Source organism: Amblyomma mixtum, chromosome 1 (genome assembly GCF_055824585.1).
Source record: "Amblyomma mixtum isolate Tamu chromosome 1, ASM5582458v1, whole genome shotgun sequence".
Lineage (NCBI taxonomy): Eukaryota > Metazoa > Arthropoda > Arachnida > Ixodida > Ixodidae > Amblyomma > Amblyomma mixtum.
The window spans coordinates 43,694,644-43,716,259 of record NC_143012.1 but is presented as its reverse complement, the minus strand read 5'-3'; the positions used below and the strand labels follow the sequence as shown (position 1 = coordinate 43,716,259).

The window sequence follows — 21,616 nt, the reverse complement described above, 5'->3', positions numbered from 1 at the left end:
ACACTTCAAATTTTATGTACAGTATTTACAATAGATACAAGTTAAGGCACTAGACACATTAAGCCGCAAAAAGGACAAACCAAACAACAAAAAGGTGGAACTGGCTAATACTAGGGGAGGCCCCTACTCGGCGTGGCCGAAGATGCGTAGCATCTCACATTAGCGCAGAACCCCGCTTCCCGCTCCGGGGCCCGGTTTTAAAGCCCTAAAGGCCCGGCCCACATTTCGTAGCTTCCAATCATGTCACAATGTTCACATGATTGGTTTATCAAGAGCCTGGCCAGCCCTCCAGCTTCCGTAGGGCAAAACGCCCTTTCCACAAATACAAACGCACGGTCGTGCCAGTACGTGCAGAGAACATTCCCTCCACCACAAAATAAAAATAGAACAAACACAAATACACATCCGTGCCAGCACGTGTGCGAATCGGTACCGCGGGTGGGGTGGACACCCGTACTTCCCAGCGCGTTCGCGAGCGGCCGCGTTCCAAGAAAGGAGACGCTCCGCTTTGAGTGCCCCCAGCCGCGTTCCGATTACCCCCGCGAACGCTACCGATACCTTACAACGGGCCTCTCGTATTTCGCCTCCATTGCAATTCGACTGCCACGGCCGGGATCAGTGCGCGTCTTTTGGGCCTGCAGTCATCCACTCATCCACCACGGCGGCTTTGCATTACATTATGACGATCAGTCCTGAAAACTCAATTGCGCGCTTCCAGTATTCATGACGTTTCGGCTTCTACATCGAGGTGATCCTACTATTTAGGCAAAGCCCGTTCATCGAAAACACAACATCCACGTTGTCTAGTAAAGCTATGGAGGGATGTGTAGCCATGAGCAAGACCGACAACAAACCAACATTGATTGGAGAAACTATTGCATCGATGCACGCAGTACCATGCGCATTATACCTCTTTCATCTTCAGTACTCTCTAGCGTCTGAACGTTCCCTTGAACCCCGTAAAGATCGCGCCCGTCAAGCATAAGAAGAAACTACATAAAGTCCGCAAAAGTAAACTCGCAAACTCTTCATCGCGCCCTTTTATAGCAGGCACGTCAGGGCCGTTTTCCTGGGACACGATGCCGAGGTCGGGAACTGTTTCCGCAGTTAAAGAGAAGCAACTGAAAGACGAACCTTCGAAAGTCGTTAACACCGTTCCCCCAGTTTTCCCTGGCACGCAGCTCTGGTTGGATGACGTGCGCGGAACGCTAACTCTCCTTGTCCCGATTCCGATATGCCTGGACTTTCCTCCGCTCGGAAACTCTTGTCCACTGAGCTTGTGCGTTGTTGCTCCATTCAACCGGATGGTCTTGTTTCGGCGATCGACACCAGTAGCGGCTGGGCCGAGCTTGTTGCCGCCGTTGGCCGCACTGCAGAATGACCCCTCCCCCCCCATCCCCCTTCGGGAGCTGTATGAGAATGCTTTTATGTGTTTCTTTTTCTTCTCTTTAGCCTGCATTGCAACCATCGGGTGTTCTGCACGCTTTCCTTGTGTGCTATGCTGTAGCAAAAAAAAAAATGAAATAAAGGAAGAGGAATCTCGCAAAAATTTGTCTCCGGTAGCGCAATACCTTCGCTTTCTCCCGCGAGCCATTTTTTTTTTTCGCTGTTTAAGTGATAGCGTTACGAAGGTCATGAGGCAGAAAATCCCGCGTCGTGGAGCGTCACCGAAAAATCCGTGAAAAATTGAAGGACGCTTAAGATTCGCCTGTAAGTCAGGAACGCGACAGCGTCTTGCAGGTGGTGGTGGTGTAAATGAACGCATTTCTTTATTGTTTAAATTAATTATTTCTTCAGTTACACACTCTAAATTTGCTTAATTACCATCATCAAGCATTGGGTTTTCATTCTGGGCATTTTGACGCATTTGAACCCTGTTTTCAATTTTTTTATTTTTTCGTTGAATTAATCAAATAATCATTTAATTACAACGATTATCATTCTCTCGTCATCACCTATTACAGGCCAATCAATCAACAATCGCTAGAATCAGAAATTAGCACGATGCAATCCTTTTCACGCAGACGCCCATAATTTCGGACAACGAGCTGTATACGCTGTCGCGAAAAATCCCCAGAGAAGCCACCTAGCGGGCAGGTGGACCATCTAGTGTGACGTGACCTTTCGACGTCATATCACATCATGCCCACCGGATTGTGAGCGAACTGCGCACCGAAGCAGGTGGCAGTTAAATTAATGGTTGGTCGCGAGAGATTGCGCGACGCTTAAGGCGTCCCACGCTTAAGGCGGGACGAGGGCCTTAAAACAGACCTTTTTATTTGTGGCTATAATGTCATGAAATTTTGCACACAGAAGCGTTTTTCTCTTCTGATTTCAAATATGTAGTCGTAATTGAGCTAGTGGTCTTAGATCAAAAGTTATCTTAAATTGTAGAGTGTAATTAGGTAATTTCTTACGCAGCTTTAATGAACTTTCTCATTGCATTTTGTTGCTTTTACTTACATGAATTGATAGCCAGCAAATTCCCATACCCGATGACATTCTTACATTTTTGGTTTAGGCCACTTATAAATAGCAATTCGCAATTAGCTTAACGAGTTGCCGTGTAATATAGTGCGACCTTTTACTCTCGACATAGTATGTCAGGATGGCATGCCTTTAGAGAAAAACGAAGAATGTCATCGGGTATGGAAACTCTCTGGCTATCAGTTCATGTAAATAAAAGCAACAAATTGCAATGATAAAGTTCATTAAAGCTGCGTAAGAAATTACCTAATTACATTCTGGACTTCGCAAGATCTAAGACCACCAGCTCAATTATGACTGCATATTTGGAATCAGAAGAGAAAAATGCATCTGTGTGCAATATTTCATGAGATTCTAGCCATAAATAAAAAAGTTAGTTTTAAGACCCTCGTCCCCCCTTAACTGCTGCTCCACTGCACCAGTACTTTGTATGAGGGCTCCCAGAGATCTAAAAAAATGAGTGTAGAATCATCAGTTCTGCATATATGGGCATTAAGACATCTAAGACGAAGCTTAGTCGTCCCCTCCAATTTTTTCCCTATTTACACTCATAGTTTTTCAGCGCAACGGCACACGGCCAAAGAAAAGAAGCAGGAAGAGAAGGACGAACACAGCGCTGTGTTCGTCTTTCTTCTCTTCCTGCTTCTTTTCTTTGGCCGTGTGCCATTGCGCTGCAAACTGAGTTTAAATCAAGAATACGAACTAGCCTAAGAACTAACTCTACTGAAGTACATTTCCCTATTAGTTCGCATGTCAAATTTCGTTTCTCTTCGTCATTGCTCGTCTTTTCAGTGTGAAGATCTCTGAAGCATTTCCGAATGTTTGGGAGAGAGGGGGAGGTAGAGAGTGCGTATTACTGTTTTGTCATCGCACGTCATGCGTGAAATTCGTCGCATCCGGAAATCGTCAACCTCCACACTCCATTCTCTCTCTCCATCTGTCTTCCTCTCATTGCTTCCATGCTCGACCGTGGTAGCTCTAGATGTGTGCGTGCCGTGAAACCCAGCACAACTAGCTTGGTTGCCGTTACACTAAATGGTTTTCTGTAATCATATAATCACAGTGATACTGAGCAGGGAAAAATTTTGGCAATGCTGGTAACGGTTCATGATAAAATGCTGCAGCGCAAAAAAGCACTATACGCTAAGGAAGGCGCATACTACAAGCGCTTACTAGCGCTAGTCGCTAGTGAGAGCTTGTTGCTTGAGCCCACCTTGCTTGTACCTTCGTTGTTTCGCTGCAGTAGCAGTAATGATGGATAATAATAATAAGAACTTTTGTTTCCATCAGTGATGGAGGAGACTGGAAGTAAAATTCGGTTTAGAGGCAAGTGATTTGACTAGAGCCAGCAGCCTTCATTACAAGGCATGCATCGATTAAGGAGGAAATAGGCATGTAGCAATTGAATTGATATGAAATGTGAACAAAAAAAAAAAAACACAAATTACGTGAAAACTGCTCTTCATTTTTTTAAGAAAGATTGTGCCACGAAACGTTCAATTACATATGGATCGCAACCAACTAGCCCGACAGATGGTGTTATTCAAGTACATTTCTTGTTCAGCGCTCTTTACCTTCTTCTCCTTTTTCTTCCTGTGTGGTGTTCGCGCTGCTGATACATATGGATCGCAACCAACTAGCCCGACAGATGGTGTTATTCAAGTACATTTCTTGTTCAGCGCTCTTTACCTTCTTCTCCTTTTTCTTCCTGTGTGGTGTTCGCGCTGCTGATACATATGGATCGCAACCAACTAGCCCGACAGATGGTGTTATTCAAGTACATTTCTTGTTCAGCGCTCTTTACCTTCTTCTCCTTTTTCTTCCTGTGTGGTGTTCGCGCTGCTGATACATATGGATCGCAACCAACTAGCCCGACAGATGGTGTTATTCAAGTACATTTCTTGTTAAGCTCTCTTTACCTTCTTCTCCTTCTTATTCCTGTGTTGTGTTCGCGCTGCTGATACATATGGATCGCAACCAACTAGTCCGATAGATGGTGTTATTCAAGTACATTTCTTGTTAAGCTCTCTTTACCTTCTTCTCCTTCTTATTCCTGTGTTGTGTTCGCGCTGCTGATACATATGGATCGCAACCAACTAGTCCGACAGATGGTGTTATTCAAGTACATTTCTTGTTCAGCGCTCTTTACCTTCTTCTCCTTTTTCTTCCTGTGTGGTGTTCGCGCTGCCGATACATATGGATCGCAACCAACTAGCCCGACAGATGGTGTTATTCAAGTACATTTCTTGTTCAGCGCTCTTTACCTTCTTCTCCTTTTTCTTCCTGTGTGGTGTTCGCGCTGCTGATACATATGGATCGCAACCAACTAGCCCGACAGATGGTGTTATTCAAGTACATTTCTTGTTCAGCGCTCTTTACCTTCTTCTCCTTTTTCTTCCTGTGTGGTGTTCGCGCTGCTGATACATATGGATCGCAACCAACTAGCCCGACAGATGGTGTTATTCAAGTACATTTCTTGTTCAGCGCTCTTTACCTTCTTCTCCTTTTTCTTCCTGTGTGGTGTTCGCGCTGCTGATACATATGGATCGCAACCAACTAGCCCGACAGATGGTGTTATTCAAGTACATTTCTTGTTCAGCGCTCTTTACCTTCTTCTCCTTTTTCTTCCTGTGTGGTGTTCGCGCTGCTGATACATATGGATCGCAACCAACTAGCCCGACAGATGGTGTTATTCAAGTACATTTCTTGTTCAGCGCTCTTTACCTTCTTCTCCTTTTTCTTCCTGTGTGGTGTTCGCGCTGCTGATACATATGGATCGCAACCAACTAGCCCGACAGATGGTGTTATTCAAGTACATTTCTTGTTCAGCGCTCTTTACCTTCTTCTCCTTTTTCTTCCTGTGTGGTGTTCGCGCTGCTGATACATATGGATCGCAACCAACTAGCCCGACAGATGGTGTTATTCAAGTACATTTCTTGTTCAGCGCTCTTTACCTTCTTCTCCTTTTTCTTCCTGTGTGGTGTTCGCGCTGCTGATACATATGGATCGCAACCAACTAGCTCGACAGATGGTGTTATTCAAGTACATTTCTTGTTCAGCGCTCTTTACCTTCTTCTCCTTTTTCTTCCTGTGTGGTGTGCGCGCTGCTGATACATATGGATCGCAACCAACTAGCCCGACAGATGGTGTTATTCAAGTACATTTCTTGTTAAGCTCTCTTTACATTCTTCTCCTTCTTATTCCTGTGTTGTATTCGCGCTACTGATACATATGGATCGCAACCAACTAGTCCGACAGATGGTGTTATTCAAGTACATTTCTTGTTAAGCTCTCTTTACCTTCTTCTCCTTCTTATTCCTGTGTTGTGTTCGCGCTGCTGATACATATGGATCGCAACCAACTAGTCCGACAGACGGTGTTATTCAAGTACATTTCTTGTTAAGCGCTCTTTACCTTCATCTCCTTCTTCTTCCTGTGTTTTGTTCGCGCTGCTGATACATATAATTAATTCTCGTACATAAGATGCATAAATATCACCATCTTATTTTTGAAAAGTACTTAGAAATGTTAGTAGTGTGTATGATAATTTTGTGTAGAATAATTGATCCGCATAGTTACCACCTGCCGTAGTCATGCGTCATTCGGATCTTCATGCGTTCGTCACTTTTCTATTTCTTTACCTCTCTCTCCAAATTCTCCCCTTCCGGGTCTATCTGGTCCTCCGCTATAGAAAAATAAGTAGCAGTCACCACTATTTTAATTGAATAATATTTCTTATAGTTCTTATCCTATTAGGCCCTATCTGCCTCACTCTATCAGTAGCGACGACAGTAAAGCGGAGGAACTTTCGATCGATACGCATCAGCACGAAGCAGGAAATCGGCTCCTTTTTCGAGAGCTCAACGAGGAAATGACCACCGCGTAATCATATGCTTGATTCCGCGATCAGTACAACTGAATGGGGCTAAGCGAAAAAAAGGTGGGCGATTTTCGTCTTTCCACGTGCTTTGTGTCTCCTGCATATCGATATTCAGCACAATCATAACCATTTCTTTGCTTTTCCTTCTCTCTTTCGCTCTCTTTAGCTTCCGTTATATCAAAGCGTGGCCCATTTAAATCTGATATGAAATAACGCAATTTGATGTCTTTACTCGAGCGTAGCTATCGCATCGCATCACTTAATTTCAGTTCAGCTGACACCTGGAATAAAAAAAAATAAGCCCAAAAGAACAGAAATTTAACTAACGATTTCCTTCGTGCATTTGCATAGCTTTTTTCTGTAACCCTAGGCTGGTAGGCTCCTCAGAATATGTGAGGAAAGTGTTCTGATATCCCTGTTTTTTGTTGTCGCAGTTTCAAAGGCTGTTATTTTTTAAAAAATAATTAGTAGTAATACACATCCACTTTGAACGATCCGGCACACGCAGGCGCCTCGAAAATGTTTAAATTTTTTAAGGGGTACGAGTGTCAAAAACGAAACGATTTATTCGAGTTAACAGAAGTAAGGTATCCTTCTGATTGGACTAAGTTCGATATTGTGGAATCACAGTGGGTGCGCTCATGTGGTGGAAATGATTGGCAGAGAGGCTGTTGTCACGTCTGCTGTAATACAAAGCCCGGAATTTCTAATTACCTAGATCGTTTTAATCGACCCATCATGATGCAACAAGTTCCTCATCAATAATAGCGCGATGGTCTTGGAACAAGCAATGCGACAAAGAAGAAGAACGCTTTCTGGGGCGCTTCTGAAAACAGGCATCATCACCGTCATAATGATCAGTCTTTCTTTCTGTATGGCTTAGCCGAGAGAAAAAGAGCGCAGCCGTAATCACCATCATCATCAGCATCATCGCCGCTGGCCAGAGGGGCAGCGGCGGAGAAATGACGGGCGGCGGGGGCCGGCCATGACAACATCCACCGACAACGCGAGCACTACGACGGTCAGTGAGCCATCCTTGTCCGACAGACCGTCCCCGAGACGCGGAGCCGTCAAGAAGGATGGCAAGGGCAAGAAGAAGAAGGGCGCCGCCAAAGGTGACAAGGGCCCCACGAAAGGTGACAGGGGCGCCGGGCTCCTCGGTTTGCCCGCCGATGCTTTCACGTTCCCCAAAGGCCTCAGACTACCCGGGAGCAGCACAGCCAGCGAGAGTGACCTTGGGCCGACTCCGTCGACGAGCGTGGACAGCGGACCGTCCACCGAGGGCGAGTTCAGCTTCTCTCAGACGACTAAGAAGAACACCGCCAAGAATGCACGGTCACCGACCGGTAGTAAGCTGCTGAGCGGTAAGAAGAAGGACCAGGAGGCGTCATCTCCGCTCAAGAAGTCGAAAGGCAAAAATGTCGCGGGCAAGGAATCCCTGCGCAAGAAACCGAAAGACAAGATCCCCATAATCGAGGAGGCGTCACCGCCTAAGAAGTCAAAGGGTAAGGCCACAGTAGAGCCGGAATCACCACGCAAGAAGGCAAAAGACAAAGTCTTTGTAGACGACGCATTGCCGCTCAAGAAGGGTAAAGACAAGATCTTCATAGAGCCGGAATCACCACGCAAGAAAGCGAAAGACAAGATCTTTGTAGACGAGGCATACCCGCTTAAGAAGGGTAAAGACAAGGTCTTCATAGAGCCGGAATCACCGCGCAAGAAGGCGAAAGACAAGGTCTTCATGCAGGAGGAATCGCCGCGCAAAAAGGTGAAAGAAAAAACGCTGGTACAGCAGGAACTGAAGGTTAAAAAGGGCAAAGACAAGATCCTCATTATGGAGGAATCGCCTCGCAAAAAAGCGAAAGAGAAGATCTTAGTAGACGAGGAAGTGCCGCTTAAGAAGGGGAAAGACAAGATCATCATCCTGGAGGAAGCGCCTCGCAAGATGCCGATAGACTCTGTGAGCGAAGAATTACCGTTTATGAATGGCAAAGACAAGATCTTAATAATTGAAGACGAGTCGCCGCGCAAGAAAGCCAAGCACAAGATCCTCAAGGATGAGCAATCGCCGCGCAAAAAGGCGAAAAACAAGGGCCTCAAGGACGAAGAGTCACCGCGCAAAGTAAAGATTTCCATGGAAGAGGAGTCACCACGCAAGAAGGTGAAGGAGAAGGTCCTGATGGAAGAAGAGTCACCGCGCAAGAAGGCAAAGGACAAGCCACCAAAGGAGGAAGAGTCGCCTCGGAAAAAAGACAAATCCGCCAAGGAAGAAGAGTCGCCGCGCAAAAAACCCAAGGACAAGATTCCCAAGGACGAGGCGTCACCGCGCAAAAAATCGAAGGAAAAGGCGATCAAGGATAAGAGCTCCACGGATAAGAAATCCAAAAAGAAGAAGCAAGTTGAGTCTGAGGAAGACAGCAGCGCGCCGTCTGAGAAGCCCAAAAAAAGTAAAAAGTCTAAAAGAGCTATTTCTGATGAGGACGATTCAGAATTAGACGATTCAGAATTGGATGATTCAGACGTGGTCGTTTCAGAACTAAAGCCAGACCACCACAAGCCATCCGCATCAAAATTTGTTTTGTATCTTGGAGACAAAGACAACCGCAACAAATACGACTCACGTCAGGGTGTTTCCTCTACTTCACTCACAGACGCGTCCTATGACTTCGCAAGGTTTTATCTGGACTGCAAAGAAAGGCAAAAACAAAGATCTCTCCAAGATAGTGGCAGCCAACGCAGTGATACATATTTGATTTTAAACAAGTGCTGCCGCTGTGGTGCCGGAACTGAAATGGTTGGCGAGATAACTGGAAAGCTTCCGGCTTGCCATTACTGTCTAGAAGAAATGGGTTTGAGCAAGAGAACACCTCCGGCAAGGACTCGATCGTTCAGAGTCATAGACAGGACTTATGATACTGTGAACGCTTCCAACATGCTGTTAGAACCGGTTTACTCTCGTAGTGCCTGCAACACTGAGGTGAGCGAGCTGAGACGCTACTGCGATCCCTCGGACAAAGTGTTTCTGTGCGGAAGCTCGGTAGGAATAGATGGCTCAGACAAGTACGGCGACTTGCCCGAGGACAACTACAAACCCGCCCGGCGAGAATCCAGGCGTCTCAAGCCGGCTGAAGGGCTTCACCGCAAGCGAAGCTTCTATTCACATCCGCGAGCCTCGGTCGAGCCTGATACACCTTCCATGCCCGAACTTCGAATAAGAATCTCCCGAGAAAGGCAGCCACGCGATAGGGAGTTCAGACGCAGTTCTTCTAGATTGCTAGATGCCCCTCCGGAAAGCCAGAGAAGCGGGAGGAGCTCCAGAAGGTATAGAAGGCGTGAGCTACGTCACAGCCAGTCGCTCATGTTAGGGGACACGAGGGAGGGCGACTGGGAGTGCGACTACGACCAATCGCAGGAAGAACTGTGGCTGGACGAGGGCGCTAGAGCTTCGCCAGATTCGACGCGACTTAAGGCAAGAGAAAGGGAGGAGCGCAAAGGTCAGAGGCGGCGCTTTAAGCATCGAGAACGCCAGCGAGACCAGGAGGACGATGAATGCAAAGTGAATGCTCAGCGTGACATGTCCGAAGAAGAAATCTTGGAGGTCTCCCCTGCAGATGAGTCGGCAAACGAAGTGCCATCGGGCAACGCTGGCGGAGGCGTGACGTCCCCAACGGAAGCTAACGAGCCAGAACCCGAAGAGGTTGCCCAACAAGCGTGGGAACGCTATGCGCGAGACTATAAGCGCTTCCAGGAGAACCTGGCAGAGTGGAAGTACGAGCAGGAGAAGGCCCACCGACGTCGGCTGCGGGATGGAGGTGATGACAGGCCGCGGCGTCCGGTGACGCCGCCTATGCCCAACTCCTCCATGCACACCGGTTTCGAAAATGGAGGCAGCCACATGAGCTCCGAGGAGCGCAAGTCAAAGAAGGACGAAGACGCCATGCACATACGCATCAAGTTGTCGCCCAGCCGTCGGAGCCGACTGGTGGTCAACGAGATGACGTCCTGGACTCCTGGACCTTTCCCACCGGTGGGGGCCGAGGGATGGCCGTCACTGGCTGAACCGGGCCAGCCTCTCCCCGTGGCCTCTTCGGCGGCTCCAGGCGCATATCAGCCAACGCCCCTGCGCTGTGCGCCGGCTATGCAGCAGCTGTTCTTCTCGCCGCAGTCGAACCCTGCAAGCAGCCCAGCGCATTCCATCCCATCGCCCGTCTCTCCCATGTCTCCTCCAACGAGCGGCGTCTGCTCCCCGGTGTCCCCGGTGTCAGCGCAAGTTCCGCCCTCAGGACCACTGCCTAAAGCCTGAGTGCCTTTCAGGAGACTCGATGGCTGGCCGTGGAAACTGCAGTGGTTCAACGGCTGTTAGATTCGTACTGTGGTTGCTTGGCGTGTAGATTCAGTAATGATGTGTACGTCGGTGTGTTTGAAAGCAGAACTAAATTGAAGCCGATCGTAGTGCTCAGGTTGTCGTTGCAGAGCTAAAAGCGGGCAAAATTTTGCGAAGGTTACGGTGACTCTTAACTACTCTGATTTTGCCTTTTAGGACGCTTAAATTCATTGAACTTGCTTTCTCAGTTCGATTTTCCGTTACCCTGTGTATTTTTAAGGCATTGTTTGTGAACTGTGTCTCTAAATTTCCATCGTACGAAAGTGGCGGTGGATAACTGATCTGCCCTTTCAGCTTTCTAAACAAGCATTGTATGTGAACGCACGGTTTACCTAGAGAGAGTGCGAATAGTAAAATTTGCAATTTTCAAAGGTTCTCCTTTTGGTGTGGTGTTTCTTGATCAAGACAAAGTTCATGCGTTTCTGAAGCGTCTAGTTGAGAATTAGTAATCTTCATTTCCAGGCACGAAATACTCCTCTATGGCCCAGGTGTGCTGCAAAGAAACGGTTTCTAGTCTCCAGGACTAAATCATTTTTCAGCGAGCGTTATGTCCAAGCTAAAATAATCACATGATGTGAGGTGAGGTTGTGCGGTGTTATAATTTGTGAACGTCATTGCTTGCTTTGGCTAGCTTATCGTGTGGAGGGTTTCTTCGACAGATCGAGTTAATTAAGCTGTTTCATTACGAGCACAAGGAGTGTAAGCAGTCTCTCTCGGGTTTCATGTCAAGTGGTGTGACAGTGTCGTTAAAGGGACTGAGACATAAAAATTTTGGTTACCATGTTCTTTGTTTCAAACATTGTGCATTTTCTCAGGACGCGTGATACGTGCTGCGTGATTCATACATGCACAGTAAATAACTTATTATTCCATTATTTATACCAAGCGCTTTTGGACTCGATTTCTGAGCGCCAGGGTGTGTTATGACGCCATGCCTACGGAAGAGCAGCAACCTCTGTCACGTGGGCCCGCCGACTGCTGCGTCGTCTGCTCTCGCACACTTGCTCCGCATACAAGTTCCTTTCGAAAAGCCGGCTGTTGTCTGCGATATGCTGAGCGAAGCCAAGCGCGTGAGGCAAGGCATCGAGTTCTGAAACGAAGCGGCTCGCTTGGGCCGATCTCATGTGCAGAGGTGATTTCTGCGTTGTGTCTTTCTCTTTGCCACACTACACCGATGCCGATGCTCGGCGGACGTCTGTGTCGGTGGCCAGTCGCCGACAGCGCTTCAGTCTTCCGATCCCCTGGTGGCATTACCCGACACGATGCATCACTGTCCGTATTGTTGGCACCGCGTAGGTCCGGCGTTTTTCGCTCATTGTAACTCGTTTTTTCCTGTTGAACTTAGAAAAGCGCAATAAAAGACAGGGACAAGAAGAAGAAGAAGAAGCACGCAGGACAAACGCTTGACATCAACTAGTTCTTTACTCGGGAAAAAACACATATATACAGATACATAGAGGGCGGAAACAAATTATTAACCAAACAATGAATCGGCTTTATCACAAGTGTGTTTAGTGTGAACAGGTATCAAGGTAAGCAATTTCCTTGCGTGATAAGGTCAGGGAAGGAGTGCTGATACAATTTTGTGATCAAGGTGTGATCAATGTGATCAAGGTGTCCGAAAATTGTTTCCACGTCTTGTAATAAAAACAGCGCAAGGACACAGGACGAGAACGGAGAGTAGACACACTCTCCGTTCTCGTCCTGTGTCCTTGCGCTGTTTTTATTACAAGATGCTTAACCAACTCGCCCAAACTGCCATTTTACTACTTGTTTCCACGGTCTGCAGTTTACGTGTGAGGATCCTATCAAAGGCAGTCTGCAGTACCTTGGCGTTTGTTTCACTCTAGATAAGGATAAAGTCTGCTGGGTGTATCAGCCGCGTACCAAAAAAGGCATTTTGAACTATGATTCGGCCCACTCAAAGGTAGTAAAGAGGGGGATTGCCCTAAATTGCATACGTGAGGCCCTCAACAAATCGTGTAAGCATAAAGTCTCGGCCAGTGTGCAGATGCAGTCACAGCGCCTGAAAAGGGCTGGTTTCCCACGAGAAATCATCGCCTCTATGGTGGAAAGCCTAGTGAAGGAGCTAAACTCTGGGAAGCGAAAAGAAAAGGCCCCCCAGACTAGGCGTCCGGCGGTGATTTCCTACATACACAACGTGTCGCACCGGCTTAAAAAAGTGGCCGAGAAGTGCGGGGTATCCGTTGTGTTTTCAGCGCCCAATAAGCTCTCACAAATGTGTCGAGCTGTCAACGAGGAGAATGACCATCCTGGGTGCACAACGAAGCACGCCACCCGTTTCACAACCTGCGTCACAGGAGTGGTCTACGAGATTCCGCTCTCGTGCAAGAAGTCGTACATTGGCCAGACAGGCAGGTGCCTGAACGATAGGTTGAGGGAACACCGTCGTGCTGTGCAAGCTGTAGCAAGGGATGGCCACCTAGCAGAACACTGCAAGTCATGTAAAAAATGTAAAGCAAATGAGCCGCAGTTCAATGCCACACGCACGTGCGGTAAAGGAAAAAAGAGGCTTGACAGAGAAATTATAGAGGCTTATCGCATTGTAAAGAAAGCTGAAAATTGTATCAGCACTCCTTCCCTGACCTTATCACGCAAGGAAATTGCTTACCTTGATACCTGTTCACACTAAACACACTTGTGATAAAGCCGATTCATTGTTTGGTTAATAATTTGTTTCCGCCCTCTATGTATCTGTATTTATGTGTTTTTTCCAGAGTAAAGAACTAGTTGATGTCAAGCGTTTGTCCTGCGTGCTTCTTCTTCTTCTTGTTGTCCCTGTCTTTTTATTGCGCTTTGCTAAGTTCAACATGTATTACCAACTCGCCCAACTTTCTGCATTGCTCGTTTTTTCCGATGTATCCAATACTTGACTTTAAATTGCTTTATCTAGAAGTATGTTCAGCACCCATTCCCAGTACTGAAAGTTTCTTAATTTTTTGTCCACACGCGACGCCGGCGACTGCTGTCGCGCGCTACAGTTTTAGTCGGCAATCTGGGTTACATCGACTAGCAGTAGCGCTTCCCGATCGTTGTACGTGCGTCTTAAGAGGTAAGAAGTCGTCGATTTCAGGTCAGCATTGTCAAAACTATGCTCGATGACCATTTGTATTGGCTAAAACTAGTGAACTCGCTCTCCACAACAGTCGATATTGCACATGCAAACCCTACGGACTCGCTAGGCCTACCTGTACCGCTCATGTGTGTTGAAGGGTAAACATATCAAATATAGTAATCATAATGCTAATAATTTATGGACAAGATCAAGTAGTCAGGTTGTCGTCTCACCGACCTGAAGTTTTTGCTCGGCCTCCAATGCTGGTGCCAGCTGCAGCCTCAGGGACGGCATATATTTTTCGATCAGCACACCAACCGCCGAACAGCCGACGCTCGAGATCGACAGGCGCTGCCGATGTCGCGCGTCGCCGTTTGCAGTACGTCACGTTACTGTGCTGTGATGTCACTAGGATTTAGTGATGTCTTTCCCACGGCTCTAAGTCACCAAGTATCGTTCTAGCGATTTGTCTCGATAGTGATAAAGTGCATTTAAGGATTTTTTGGAGTTTAATTGAAAACTACATTTTAAGCGTTTGTTGCAAGTATACAACAGCTGTATCTTACCGGTACTCACCTATGGGGCAGAAACGTGGAGGCTAACAAAGAGAGTTCAGCTTAAGTTGAGGACAACGCAGCGAGCTATGGAAAGGAAAATGATAGATGTAATGTTGAGATCAGAAGCGGGCGGAGTGCGTGGGAGAACAAACGCCGGTTAACGACATCGTAGTTTAAATCAACAGGAAGAAATAGGCTTGGGCAGGGCATGTAATGCGAAGGCAACATTACCGCTGATCCCTAAGAGTTACGGAGTGAATTCCAAGAGAAGGCAAACGTAGCAGGGGGCGGCAGAAAGTTAGGTGGGCGGATGAGATTAAGAAGTTTGCGGGGATACGGTGGCCGCAACTGGCAAAGGACAGGGTTAGTTCGAGAGACATGGGAGAGGCCTTTGCCTTGCAGAGGGCGTAGTCAGGCTGACGATGATGATGATGATGATGAATCCAGTACTTCGCCGTGGGTGGCCTTATATACTAAAGGAAGCCCATAAGAAGCTTTTACAACGTCAGAATTTGACGTCTCAACCCCTTTAAGCATTTCATGCGTTGATCCGAAGGTTGCTCGTAAGGCGGTTCTCTTTGGTGCCGCTTCTTAGCACACATAACTGGCACTTGGGGATGTTGATGGAGCTGACGTCTCTTCATCCGTCGGCCTCCTTTATCAACTCCTTCGGTTTCCGGCTTGATGGCACTGCTCCTACACGGAACTGTCAATTAAGTCGTCATCGCCGACGCGGTAGCTTGAGATGCCCGCAGTTGAGCCTCCAGCGTCACTGTCCGTTAAGGGCTGTCTTGGTAAAAATGCACTAAAAATGATCTAATTTTGATGGTGATGAATATAGATTTCAATAGCCTGCGTGTGGGGCAGACTGGTCGAAGAACGCAATGGCATAATGTATTTTTTTCGTGTACTAAGGTTGGTGTCAGAGACCCTTTTCCAATCATTTAATCCCGATGGAGCCGAGCGCCATGCCAAGCGAAAGCTTGCAGGCTTTGTATCGCCGGTGAGTATCCAGCGGCACAAGGTATCGAACCCTGTACCTCCTGCTAAGGAGAAAAATGCTCAGACCACTAGCTACCGCTGCTACGACGAAGTAGTTTTATCACAGCATAATAACAAACGCAATTGCCGCGTATGTTCCTCGCCTGAGCTGTGCGGCGCAGTCGTGTTAAAAATGATTTTTTATTATAATAATCCAAACAACCAAATGCGTATACCAACATGGATGGTCGGCCAAGAATCCAAACGTGTAAAGAAGTTAATCAGCCTGAGAGCTTCAGAAAGAAAAATTAAAAGAAAGAAGAAGGAACAGAAATGAAAAGGTGGACGATAACGCATCTAGTAGAGTATCACGAGGCCGAACTATTGAAGATAGGGGGCATCTTGATTGAACAGCTGAGCTTGGCGCATGATGGCCTTAGTTGCCTATGTGTCATAAAACACAACCTAACACAATTTAACAGCGACAGAAATGAAAATATTCTAACTATTAGCATGGCAGACGAAGTGATTTGAAGAGAAAATTTTGAACGGTTGAACAAACAGTAATGTGGCATGAACCCAAGCATGGTTGCCCCAGAATACAGCAAGATGGGATTGTTCAAGCTTAGGTCTAGCTCTTGAAACAGCTCCTCGAATACTTTCCTTCTTAAAGACAAACACAGCAGAATGATATTTGAAGCTTAGGTCTGGCTCTTGAAAAAGCTCCTCTAACACCTTTCTTCTTAGGTACCAGAAACGGTGAAAAAATAGCCAAAATTCATAGTGTGATTAGGATTAGCGTCAAAATACGCATAAGAGACAGTAAGCCAGACCACACCTTTGTTATTAAAAGGTTAGCGGTGGAACACAGCCGCGTATCCTCGTAAGCGATACCTTAATCGGTCGCGTTCGGCGTAAACTCCTGCTGCAGGCATACCGGAAGCGTTGATAACCTAGAAATAATAAAAGTGACTAGGTCAGCTCAATTAATAACGATTGCTTCCAAAATGAACCGGCTGTGACAAACGCGGTTGATGGGAAGGCTCCTAACACTGAGCCACTGAGGGAAGCTTATGCCAAGTTTTTCGGCGATCTTATTTAAAAACACACCTCTTCGACACCGCGCCCATACGAAATGAACAAGACACAGATGGGGACAAAGCTGTCAGTGGATTGTCGTTAAGAGGGGAGAGTCAAATGATGATGCGAGGGGCGAGCACAGGGATAAAGAAATCGATAATGACTCCGACTGAAGAAATTCAGGGCTCTAGTTTGCCGATAGAAAGCTGTACTGCCAGAACCTCTGCGCGATAAATTGAAATGAAATTGGTTAGCAACAATGCTTTGTGGCCTATGCCCACCCTCAAAATTTTCATCTGCTTCTTCTTCAAGTATCGATGACAGAAACAAGGTTTCTGTAGTTTGTTTTACACAACGTTTGTTTTACACAATCACCTCTGTTTTAAAATCATGCAGAAATGAGAAGGTGACGAGATTCTTATATTGTAAATTGCACCTCTTCCATATTTTAACTAACAAATTTGCCTAACACCGTTAATAGTCTGCCACACGTTGCCAGTGTGTCTACGAAGACGAAGATGTGAATTCAGTTTGTTTCCTGATGTATCTAATTTGTATATTATTAACATTTCTAACAATTCATACATATTTTCTGATTTCAAACATTCTACTATTTTACTTAGCTTTTTTCCCGCACTCATACCTCCTTGGCATTCACCACCGCACCTTGGCCAATCCCCCCGCGTGGGTATGTGCCATTTTCTTATGGTGAAGAAGAAGAAGAAGAAATACAGTCTCTAAACGGTCATATGGAGACAACTATGTTCATGGTGATGAGTACATGGACTCGAAACTACCTTTATGCCCAGAGGCAATACACAACTTTATCAAAACAACATCTGAGTGCTTAATACGATAAAACAAAACAGGAAGAAACTTCTACGGGGTTGCTTTCGTAGCCAGAAGAAGAGAGTGAAATGAGGCGTTGGGTATTCCGTTCATCAATTCTTTCTCGACGCATGCCCATCAATAAAGTAAGGAAAAATAGTGATTTTAAACACTTAACGCCTACTGAGCAGCGATAAAGAATTATGACCTTCACCACATGACATGCCACGTATATATCGGTGCGCCGCCGGTGCCCCTACACTGTTCTCATAGAAGACGACAACGAGAAAAAAATTCGTTGCAGCCGCCGCCGCCGAGCGCGCTAGGGAAGCTCGGCTCCGGAGCTTGGGAACCGAGTCATGATTGGCGTGGGCCGGAAACCGTGAGTCGTCCTTCTCGAGCCGTCAGCGACGCCTTTGAGCTGGTTCTCCGCCGAGGTCGCAGAGTCATGGCCGGTTCCAGGCCCGGAGGCCCCCGGATCCGGCTGGAAAGTGCTCCGAGCGATGGCCCCTACCAGGAGCTCGCGGTACGCTTCAAGAGCCCCAGCAACACCAGCGTGGGCAGCCTGGCCAGCGCCCCCTTGTCGTACACAGCCGTGGTCGGGCCCTACGGCGCCAGCATCAGCGTGTCCAGTGACGAGGGCGAGCGTGATGCGGAGCTGAACGTCCTCAAGGAGTGCAAGGGGCACACACCGCTCGACGACATGGGCATCAAGATGCGAAACCAGCCTTCCATCCGCCTCGTCTCTCGCTGCCGAGGCACACCCTACGGCACGCAGACTGGCGTCATCCTCGATGACCCTGACGGAAGCCAGGACGAAGTGGAAGTGTCCATCGATGCGCCGCCGGGCATACGAGTGATTGGACGCTGCACCGACAGCGGGTCCTACTCCTACCGCGATGACGAAATGATGATCCCGCCCGCTGTCGGCCGCACCGGCCGCTGCCGTGACCACATGGCTGCTTATGTCAGAAGCCGCAGTGGCGCTGTCACAGCTGGGGTCAAGGAGTACTCGGGCGGCAGCAGTGAGCGTGGAGTGCCAGCCATTGCGCACGTCATGGGAGAGTGCACCCACTTCCAGGAGATGTCCGAGACTGAGCTCTCGTACGAGGACGACTACGAGACCTGCAAGGTATGCGTCAAGCGCATGAAAGAAACGTCTCGAGACGGTGCTGCTGCCCAACCTCCCAGGATTACGCGCAAGACATCGATGGTTCACATCTACGCTGGTGACGTCGACGGCGACTTTTCGAAAGACCAGCACAAGCAAAAACGGCTCTGCGAGACTAAGACTCGTTACACGGCTAAGAAGTATACACCGAGCCCTCCGCAGACGCAGTCACGGTCGCCGTCTCCGCCACCATCCCCGCCGCTTCCTCCGTACAAAGAAAGAAGAAGTCGGCCGCCTTATAAACCACCCCCTTCATCCCCTCCAAGACGTCAGCCCAAACCTCAGACGCCTCCTCCTTCACGGACACCATCTCGCCCTTCTTCGAGTCCTTCCCCGTCTAGGCCTTCTTCGAGGATTTCTTCGCGGGCTGTGTCTAGTTCTCGCTCTCCATCACGAGCAGAATCACGATCTCCGTCTATGGCTACCACGGCTAAACTGGAAATTGAGGACATGTCATGGAACTCTTCGCAGTCGTCAAGCATCGAGGTTCAGCTCACCAAGAAGCCAGCAAAGAGTCGCGAAAAAGAAAGCTCGCGCGCCAAAATCACTAGTCGCTCACGGGAAATCCCAAGAAAGCCCGTGGCTCCAACGCCGCCTCCCGAACTCCGTTACACAATGCAAGCTAAGGTAGCTCTCAGCAAAGACTCCTTGGAGATGATTAAGCGGGCAAGCACTGAAAGGTTGGATGCCTCGAAGAGTAAACCGGCCACTTCGGCAGAGATGGTCATGCGAGCAGCCTGGCAACAGTACTACAGCGAGTACGACAAGTACAAGGAGGAGATGGCCGAATGGGAAGACGTGCAGCGCAAGATGCGAAAACAGCTTGCGCGCTTCATGTCAGGCCCCAGCAAGCCCCCGGCGCCGCCTCCAGGAGTTCAGCCTCCGACGGGATCCTCGAAGAGCGCGCTAGCTCTACCGGCACCAGCGGATCCGGCGAGCGCTGGTTCTAACCCCCAGGCCGACGAGGGAATGCACATTAGGATCGGCCTTCCAGGAAGAATGGTCAAGGGTCGAAGGAGCAGGAGCTTCAGCGTTGGTCGACCTCTGGAAGATGCCCCGCCCTGCGTCCAAGCCATGTACGCGCATCCGGGACCGTTTGGGCCACCGGGACCGTTCGGCTCGCAGCCGTCGTTTGGAAACCCGCCGCCGCACTTCGGGCCACCGCCAATGCCGTTCGGAGGACCCGGAGGCCCCTTTCGGGGTGTTGGGTTCCCGCGTCCGCCTCCGATGCTGATGCCTCCACCGCACCAGCAGTTCGGACCACCGGGCCCGTTCGCACCTCAACAGCCTTTACCATTTGGGGGGATGAGGCCGCCCCGACGCTCCACGTCACGCATTACGCTCAACTTCATGTAATATCATCGTCCAAGCTATGGGTTCGGTGGACAGAAATCCTGTGCTTTTCTAGCGAAATTGCAGCCTTAATTCAATTTCAAAGCAATGAAAATTATTTGGTAGCATGAAACACCGCCCGGCAGTGTGAACCTTGACTGGACTGTTAAAAGACTGCTCTTCACAATAAATATTTTGAGCGCTACTTCAATGCACCCCGTGTGGCTGTTTAGAATGAACTAACCTCTAGCTACACCAGATATTAATATTTAATGTAGCAGCACTTGCAGAGGGATTCGGCTTTCAATTAGCGTTTTAAGGGAAAAAATTTTAAGCTGAGTCATCCATTGTTTTATTTGCATGTATGGTCATCTTGAGATGGAAATGACCAGGTATAAGTGGCATATGTAACGCCAGTTGTGCGCAGATAACCAGTGCTCAAGAAGCTTGAGACCTTACTATGACATCGGTAACCTTATGCATACTAAAATGTATACTTAAGAGCAGCATCGCGTAAGAAACCACTGAAAATAGACGCTGAGCATGTTAGCGCATGGCTGCATGCAATTTCGAATGCTCCAGTGACAATGTTGCAGTCGAGGTTCAAATTTTTAGTAACATATCGATAACTGTGAGGTCCAAAACCAGCAGCCAGTGAACCAGAATAGGCATCATCAAGTGCGACCGGTTTAGAAAAAAAGGTCCTGTCCCTAGTTACTGTCGCTAGCATGGCAGTAACAGCAAGATCACCAACGTCATCAGCCTGCCTACGCCCACTCTCCCATGTATCTCCAATTAACCGTGTCATTTGCCAGTTGCGGCCACCATACCCCCGCAAACTTCTTAACCTCACCCCCCCAACGCAAGATACCTTTCCTTAATGAGCAAAATCAGTAATGAATCTGCCCGCGGAACAGTTTCATAAAAGCTCATATTCATGGTTATTACGCTCAGTACCTAAAACTCTGATGGGAGAGCCTGTACACATCTTCAAGCTTCTCCCGAATTCTTGAATAGCGCATGACATGGAACTAAGCCGTTTTTCCTTGATCCTTTTTTTTTCTTTTTTTGCATAAAATATATGCGTCGAAAGGGTTATTATTGCCGCCATACTTTCCGCTGTTTTCTGTTCGGCGCCATAAAGCAAGACTAAGTAGAAGAAAAAGCAAGAGACTAAAGAGAAACTTCTCCCTATAACAGCGCTGAAACTTCGGAGAGCAATAAAGTCAGTTTCTCTTCAGCGAGCCGCGAAGCCGGAAAGCTCTCGCACGGTGCGAGCTCCAGCTCTGCGGAGGCGAGTAGAGGAGAGGAGAGGGGGAAGGATGGGGAGGCCTTGTTTTACGGGCGAAACAGCTCGGCAGTATATAGCGAGGGCAGTTATTTCGGCAATCTTGTCGCCTCCGTCAGCTTCTAGCTTCTTCACTTCAGCGAGCGTTCTAGCCTTACCCTTCAATCTTCCTCTCTCCTCGCTTCTCTTACTTCCACATCTTCCCCATAAACACCCCCTCCCCAAATCCCCTCTCGACTAGAGTGTCCATTTGAGGCTTTCTCCCTAGAAAGCCATGCAGCGCACTGGAAGTTGCGAGGCGTTTTCTGGCGCAGTTACTAGAGGGAAGTAAAGAGGCAATGCCCAGTAACAAGTTTTCTTACGGAACATTGTAGTTGTAGTTGTTTGTTAGTTCAATGTTTTGAGGAATTCCCCAGGGTGAAGTACATTTGCAATAAGGGAATTATTACTCAGTAACATCGCCCAAACGTAGCCATATGGCTACACAAAGAAAGGTATAAAACGTTCAGAGAAATTTCGAAATTTAAGAAAAATTTTGCTGGCCTGGGGATC

At 47.9% G+C, this 21,616-nt stretch overlaps 3 protein-coding genes across 3 annotated transcripts in view; 2 read left to right on the top strand and 1 right to left on the bottom strand.

Annotated features, from left to right (window-relative positions):
- Positions 1-21,616, bottom strand: part of LOC149366175 (pyrokinin-1 receptor-like) — a 347,477-nt gene that overhangs the window by 216,566 nt on the left and 109,295 nt on the right. The window lies entirely within an intron of this gene.
- On the top strand, positions 7,353-10,670 carry LOC149366177 (uncharacterized). The gene has a single exon (XM_089549294.1). It carries the CDS (start codon positions 7,353-7,355, stop codon positions 10,668-10,670), a length of 3,318 nt encoding a protein of 1,105 aa, XP_089405420.1.
- LOC149366176 (uncharacterized) lies at positions 17,722-19,800 on the top strand. The gene has a single exon (XM_089549309.1). It carries the CDS (start codon positions 17,722-17,724, stop codon positions 19,798-19,800), a length of 2,079 nt encoding a protein of 692 aa, XP_089405435.1.